The 7,861-nt window shown below is 31.4% G+C and overlaps 2 protein-coding genes across 2 annotated transcripts in view; both read left to right on the top strand.

The window, feature by feature from the left end:
* Positions 1-1,698, top strand: part of LOC105158957 (signal peptidase complex-like protein DTM1) — a 4,340-nt gene extending 2,642 nt beyond the window's left edge. The window contains exon 2 of the mRNA XM_011075880.2: positions 1,416-1,698. Within this exon, the coding sequence (XP_011074182.1) occupies positions 1,416-1,503 (88 nt within the window). The 3' untranslated portion in view covers positions 1,504-1,698. The remainder of the gene's footprint in view (positions 1-1,415) is intronic.
* On the top strand, positions 2,582-7,639 carry LOC105158956 (probable mitochondrial adenine nucleotide transporter BTL3). Its single transcript, XM_011075879.2, has 4 exons — positions 2,582-3,189; positions 3,545-3,848; positions 4,543-5,010; positions 7,320-7,639. Exons 1-4 carry the CDS (start codon positions 2,786-2,788, stop codon positions 7,386-7,388), a joined length of 1,245 nt encoding a protein of 414 aa, XP_011074181.1. The 5' UTR covers positions 2,582-2,785; the 3' UTR covers positions 7,389-7,639.

Genomic DNA, 7,861 nt, shown 5'->3' with positions numbered 1-7,861 from the left:
CGTGAGGGGGTTGAACCTGGTATACCATCTTATTTCCTTTATTTAATTTATTTCTCTAACAAAGTTATGTTTATGTATATATAAATATACCAAATTTGTTAATATTTGTTTAAATATATTTAGAGGAATAGACAGCAATTCAGGGGTTAGTTGATATGTAAGAATGAATTTGGATGGGAACAAAATAAATAAAAATAGGGATGAAAAAAAAAAAGGAATTGATCAAAACTTTTTAAATTACTCATTTATCTGTTTGGTAAATAACAATAAAATTAAAATTAAATAAAAAATTCATTCCATAAGAAATATTTGTTTTGAAATTTTAAATTAATTATAAATTAGTAATATATAGATAATATACATTTGGATATTTTCATATATCCAAATATTTTTATATTGATATTCATTATATTTAATGTATTTATTATAATATATAATTTTATAATTTTATGACTATAAATCTTGTAATTATAATTTTATTAAAAGTTATTTAGCAATATATATAAAGAAGAAATCTATTTTCAATCCATTTGAAATAGCTAAAACCATAGATAAAAGGGAGGATAAATGTCTAATCCCATACTTGTGTGAATGATTATTTCGAATCCTAAATTATACCAAATATATATTTTGTAACGAGTCTAGAAATTTTCATTTCATTCCTAACCTATTATTTCCTCCCAATCACACCATTATGGTTGAATCAGAGACTAATATGCATATTATACTAAACTTTTTTTTTTTTTCCTTTTTTACTGAAGTATATATATCAACTGTGCCACACTTTTGAAGGATGCAAAATAAGGAAAATAGGTTTTATTACACTTTTATAAAGGTGAGGGTTTAGGGGAAATAATACATATATACTCTAGATATAGCCAATACAAAAATAAATAAATATATTTATATATATTACAACGATAATTTGCCACAAATTAAATTTGTTGTAATTTGCACTAAATACTTTGATAAATTTGCAATGTTATAATTAGTCCCCATGAGCAAAAACCATAGTAGAATTGGTCACAAAAGTATGTCGAAAGTTTTTCATGGATAAATTTTATGGGAGTCTAGTCGAGAAGATGTCCTTGTAAAACAAGGTCAGAAGTTTGCAACAATATTTTGTTGCAAGTTTGTGTCGATATTTGCAACTGAAAGATTATGTCATAGATATGACATATTAGCGCAGTTAGTAGTTGTTTCTCTTTTCCTGAAAACTTCATGTGTACTCATTGTTGAAATTACTGAGAAACAAAATGATTCTATATAGAGATTTACTTAACAAATTCATAGTTTAATTAAATATAAAGATAGTATGTCCTGAAAAAATAATTTACTTTTATTCTATCTATAACCTGTAAAATCCTATCAAAGATGATACATATTCGTATTTTAATCCTTGATCTACTATGCAGGTTCAAGTTCTACCCCGTCCGACTGCTTATTTACGCAACAGTTTATGGTTTTGCTTTTCACAAATGGTGGAAGTTCATAACAAGTTAGTGAGTCCACGGTGGGCCCTTAAAGAGTAGTAGGCAGTAAGGTTCGAGTTCCACTAGAAGTATGTGTATTTTTGTCACTTTATGTGGGTTATTATAGTTTATCTATTATTATTAGTTGTATTGATGCATTGAATGAATATGAGTTATTGTAGTTAATTTATTTGTTATTAGTCATATTGATGAATTAGTTGAGAAATTGGCATATAGATTGAGTTATTATAATTTATTTATTAATATTAATAAAAATAAAAATTCAATAAAATCTTGTTGCATCTTCTTTAACATTAATATATATACGCCATGTTTACATAATTAAAACAGAAGTTGCAATAGAATTTAAAATTAAAAATCCAATTAATTTGATTTACGCCATCTATAGGTGATTTAACAAGTGACTCTTAGTCAATATTTAGAAATGATGGATATTATATTACGGTTTATTATGTTTTTCAATATAAGTTTGTTTATAATTAGAAGAATTTTTATACTTATTCTGATTCACACTTAAAAAATTGTGTGAGCAAAAATCGCATGCATTAAATACAAATAATTTAAAAATAAGCATAAGCTGAATACGTAAAGCTAATATTAAAGTCAATTACATTATCGATCTCAAATATCTATACAACTTATTAATTTTGATCATTTTTTGAAAATTCAATCAAAATAAATTTAATATAAATTACACACACACATTGCTTCGTATAATACTACATGCTTGTTTCACTCTAGTCTTACTAACTTTTATAAAAATTAAGATCTATTTTCATATTTCAAACCAATATTCTTTTGCCGTAACTCTTCACAAAATATTATAAAATACAAATAATAAGACAAAAATATTTTGTAATTTAAAATTTATTTTTTTATTTATAAACAATGATTTATGATATATATTAATTTTTTTTATTGTATAAATAATATATTTAAATTATTTTTATTTATAATATATTTAAAAATAAAAACTTATTATTGTACGCATATATAAACATATAAAGTAAATTATTAAAAGAAAAATAGAGAGAAATCTTGAATACATAGAAATACAAAAATAATAATAACAAAAAAAGAAAGCGATAAACAATCAATTGGTTACCGGGGTACATTGAGATATTGATTGCAGAGTTACTCTGCCCAGCAATGGAAGCTACCCTGAGACGCTGCCATTTCCTCTCTCTCAATTCCTTTCTTCCCCATTTTCTACAAAAATTTCAATTTTCAACCACTAAAATCTCTATTATTTGACACCCCAATCGTGTATAACACCGTATTCCACGTACAAAATGTCAGGATTTGGTGTTCGGCTCGAAAATTCTCATCCGGTTTTACCTGATAATCCGAACAACTCAAATTTCTGTTTCGGTGGATTGTTCCTGGATGCTAGTACTGTTCCTTCTTCAATTGTCAATACAATTTCCGGTGAAGTTTGTGGTCACGGTCGTCCCGTGTGCTGGAGGAGAAAGCGTGGTGATTTTTTGTGTTTGAGCTTGTCAGTTAAGGGGAAAGATGGAGTGATTAATAATTCAACTGAATGTGTGGTGGGGAGTGGAGGTAATGAGAGTAAGGAAGCCGTTGGCGTGGCCGCGGTGAAGGCGGGTAAAAGGGTGAAGGTTAGGTTAAGGGGCCGGGGGGCGGTGAACACCACCAAGCATTTGTGGGCCGGGGCTGTGGCTGCCATGGTTTCAAGGTTTGTCTTCTTTGTTGTTAAAATTATGGTAGATAGTTAACCGATGCTTCTATTAGTTGTGTCGATTATTTCACTCCTTTGAGCTGACTGCTTCGCATGGTTCTAAGTTTCTTAGGAATATGTGTGTGTGTATGTGAGTGTGTGTGTTATGAGTTTTGTTCAGAAAATAACTTGAATAATGTGAAGAGGAAGAAAATAATGGCCTAGTTTCTTGTTTCTTACGAGTTCTTTTCGAGCTATGTCTTCTTAACAGATTAGTGTGATGAATTTGCATTACAAAGTTCTGAATACTGAACCTACTACTTCTGTTGGTATCCCAAGTACAGCACTGTGCTAATGATTGTTCTTTAATCAGAACTTGTGTTGCTCCACTTGAGAGGCTGAAGTTGGAATATATAGTTCGTGGTGAGAAGAGGAACCTATATGAGCTTGTTAACAGAATAGCTACGACTCAAGGCTTGAGAGGCTTTTGGAAGGGAAATTTTGTGAACATACTTCGTACTGCTCCTTTCAAGGCGATCAATTTCTGTGCTTATGATACATACAGAAAGCAGCTACTCAAATTATCTGGAGATGAAGAAACCACAAATTCTGTGAGATTTATTGCTGGTGCTGCTGCTGGTATTACAGCTACTGTGCTCTGCTTGCCACTGGATACTGTGAGCGACAGTTCATAACTTGTGCGATCTTATAGTTTTGCTATATTTTGAGTCATGTTTTTAGCTAAAAGCATACAGGAATCTTATATGTAGAACCAACTTTGTTTGTAAAAGAGAATGGGGAATGGTTGATTTGGGAGTCTGTGATGCACATTGATTCTGAGAATAAGCTCATCTTCCATGCGCACTAGTGCTACTATATTTCTTTGTGGAAATAAGTTGAAAATTAGTTATAGTACTTAAAGAATTGACCTTTGATATTTGTTCGAATTTTGAAGGAGGGATAATGGACGGAAAGGACAGGCAAGGAGAGAACATAGAGGAATATGGTTTTCTAAAATTGGATGAAAGAAGAAAGAGGTAAGGAAAGTAAGTCGGAAGTAATTCCACTTTTTCTCTCCAGAAATCACATTAGTAATTACAAATCAGATTTATTCGGAATATGCCTAAGAAAATTTGTCTCTGATGTGCCCTGTAAAGGAGGTAAATTGGGTTTGCCCCCTCATAGGATGGTAGGTGGGATGAAACAAGTATGCTTTTGATTATTACCTACTCTTATTGCCAATAGATTAGTCATTCCATATATTTTTCTTTATGAAAGTAAACTATCCTTGAATTCGTATAGAAGTAGAATGCCGCTTATTTATTGCGGTTTATATGGTCTGCAATATCAGGACTAATATATGCATTTCAGATCCGGACCAGGCTGGTGGCACCTGGTGGAGAAGCATTGGGTGGTGTCATTGGAGCTTTTCAACATGTTGTCCGACATGAAGGGTTCTTGTCTCTTTACAAGGGATTATTGCCATCCATTTTAAGTATGGCACCATCAGGTGCAGTTTTCTATGGTGTATATGACATGTTGAAATCAGCTTACTTGCATTCACCTGAAGGAAGAAAAAGAATTCAGAATCTGAAACAACAGGATCAGGAATTGAATGCTTTGGAGCAACTGGAATTGGGACCAATGAGAACTCTATTGCATGGTGCTATTGCCGGTGCTTGTGCAGAAGCTGCTACCTACCCGTTTGAGGTGTTGAGAAGGCAGCTCCAACTGCAAGACGGGGCATCTAAATTGAGTGCATTAGCAACTTGTGTCAAAATAGTTGAGCGAGGTGGTGTTCCTGCTCTTTATGCAGGTCTTATTCCCAGCTTATTACAGGTATGCCTTTAATATCTGAAGTTGTTTCTTACTTTGCAGCATCGGGTAAAGGCATCTCCTCTCTTAAAACTAAACCTAAGAATATTTAGTAATACTTTGAAATGTACTTCTTTATATCTCTCAACATGCATAATCAGATGTATATACCACATAATAGCTTAAAAGACATTGCCGCAGAACAAACTTGATTAGACTGTTTACATGATTTTTGCCCGTGAACAGTGTGCAGGAAAAAGATAGAGGTCAATGGGATTCTATCATTTAGTGCTCCATTTGGATATATTTGAGTGAGGAAAGTATTAAGGGAAATGTTTTCTGGTTTAGTTCAAAGAAAATATGAATGAGAAAATGTTATAAATCTAAATTTTAAAGGTTTTTATTGATCTATACATTTTATTTCATTTCTATTTTAATGGTATTCAATTAAATTTTAAGAAATTACTAGAATTGATAGTCCTATTTGTTAGAAAAAGAATAATGTCCGGAGTTCTAGTTATGATAACTTTTGCTTTCCATCACTAAATTAAGACCCAAATGGAGTATTGTGGAACAGTGAAAAGCATGGGCTTTACTAAATTAAGATTACTTATTCATTTTCCTTTGAAATTGAGAAATGAAGGTTACAGCTAAATAAATAACTTTTTAAGATAAGGTAATTTGAAGATGACTTTATAACTTAATACTATTAATAAACATAAAAGGCATCAAATAAAGTACCTTACCATAAATTCTGGAAAATATGCAACTCGCAAATACATGCATTCACAGAATGTGAGCTGGCTGAACCTTGCTGAAGATTAAAAATTATTTAAAAATTAAAACTAAACCTAAAATTCAATTCAGTAGTCAAGCCCGCAAAAAGTTGATTTCAAGTTTTTAGTGAAATTGAAGCCTCTTTGGCCTGCTATTGATACCTTGTTTGGTTTCATTTTCAATTTTTCAGTTTTAAAACAATGACGAAAATAAAAACATATTTGTGTATAGGGTAAATTACAACGACCTCTCCTGAGATTTGGCATAATTACAAATACCCCCCTTGTTGTTGGGAAAATTATGAATACCCCCCTGATTTTAACGGCCGTCTAACAATTAGCCCATTCCGTTAGTCTCCGTTAGGTTTTTATTCATTTTTTATGGTCAACTGACCAAAATGCCATTGTGGACTAAAAATTATAATTTTTTTTTTTTAAAATTAGCTATTTTTTTATTGACTAAGTGAAAAAAAAATTTAATAATTTTTTTTTAATTTTTTCATCCACTACGTCTGATCTTTTTATAAAAGAAAAAAATACAGTAAGGGTGTAGTTGACAATTTCATACCTCCATCCAAGGATTACATAATTTCATCAAACATCATGGAGGGTATTTATAATTTTTCAAACAACGAGGGGTGTTCGTAATTATGCCAAACCTCAACATAGGTTGTTGTAATTTACCCTTGTTCATATGTGTTCTCTCCATAGTTTTACTATCCTTCTCATCTCAATCATACTTTTATATATATTTACATATGTAGAAAAAATTTCAAATATTAATTTTATGAACTAATGATATATTCATTCCTCTCATAATACTTTGATATGACATTACTACCATATAGCTGCAATTTCATAAAGAATACATTTGATTTGTCTATCATTTGTATCAAATAAAAAATATATTGATTGGACACCACTAGCAACATAAAATGCAATCTCATCGAGTAATCTAAACATATTCGCATTTTCACGTCAAAATATATATTTGATCCCATGTTGGAAGGCCTAGTGAAGGACATGTTAGATGGATTATCCCTGTCTTTCTTACTTCTTTCCCAAGAATTTGAATATACCTAGGGCTAAACCAAAATCACTAAAATCACTACTGGCCCAGTCATTTTAAATCAGTATGGTTAAGAAAAAAATCTGTTATCTTACTGTTCCTTTTGATCTTGAATATTCTTGATTTCGAGCACAGAGTTATCACCTCTGCCCATGACTGTTTTAGTTCCTCTTTCGGCAGCCTTTATTATATTACAACTTCTATTACGAATGGTCGTTGCGGACGGAAAATTTAGGAAGAAATAAGGATTGTCATTCTAGAATGAGTAAATTATTGTGTTTCTTGTTCATGTCTGGCATGACGATTTTGTTGCGTTGCGGTTGGTGCTTGTGCTTACTTCATAGCTATTTTGAACAAGGATGAAACTTTTGCAATTACAATTCCTTGTTAATTTTTGGCAATATTGCAATTACAATTCCTTGTTAATTTTTGGCAATATGGCTACTGTTTGTTGATGTATGTCCCAAACCTTGTCTGTGGTACTCCAGGTATTACCTTCGGCATCGATAAGCTTCTTTGTTTACGAGTTCATGAAGATCGTTCTTAAGGTGGAATGAATCACACAACCTTCTTAACAAATAGTCACAGAGGGAATTCCCAAAATCTTATATGAAGGATTATTGAAGAACAAAAGTAGGAACCAATGTCATTTTATATTACCATAATCTCTTGCAGCAAGACGAAGGAATCATCATTACCACTATCCTTGTCGTTTTCTTGTTCATTTTGATGTATGTTGACATGTATAATAATACATTTCCCAATTCAGGGTCCTTCAACCTCTTACATGAAAAGCTTATGTTGTTCATGATATTTCTAATTTCTGTGCTGTTCTGCATTTTTGCTCTTGCAGTATAACCTAATTAATGTTGAGAAAATATGGAAAATGAGTGTCTAAATGAGGATGAACCTTTTAACCCAATTTTAAGATCAAATGAATTTGAGTTTCAAAATGGTTCCATCTATGTCATGTAAGATTTAGTTTGGATAGAATATGGTCGAGGAGACTCTTTCTTTAAGATGAGATTGC

Source organism: Sesamum indicum, linkage group LG3, assembly GCF_000512975.1.
Source record: "Sesamum indicum cultivar Zhongzhi No. 13 linkage group LG3, S_indicum_v1.0, whole genome shotgun sequence".
Lineage (NCBI taxonomy): Eukaryota > Viridiplantae > Streptophyta > Magnoliopsida > Lamiales > Pedaliaceae > Sesamum > Sesamum indicum.
Note: the sequence above shows the minus strand (reverse complement) of the source record. Positions and strands in the feature narration are given on the sequence as shown.

Bases quoted from the DNA above. Each gene is read 5' to 3' on its own strand.
- LOC105158956 (XM_011075879.2), top strand. From the start codon at position 2,786: ATGTCAGGATTTGGTGTTCGGCTCGAAAATTCTCATCCGGTTTTACCT. The intron at 3,190-3,544 runs GTTTGTCTTCTT...TTCTTTAATCAG, and splicing joins GTGGCTGCCATGGTTTCAAG to AACTTGTGTTGCTCCACTTG. The intron at 5,011-7,319 runs GTATGCCTTTAA...GTGGTACTCCAG, and splicing joins TTATTCCCAGCTTATTACAG to GTATTACCTTCGGCATCGAT.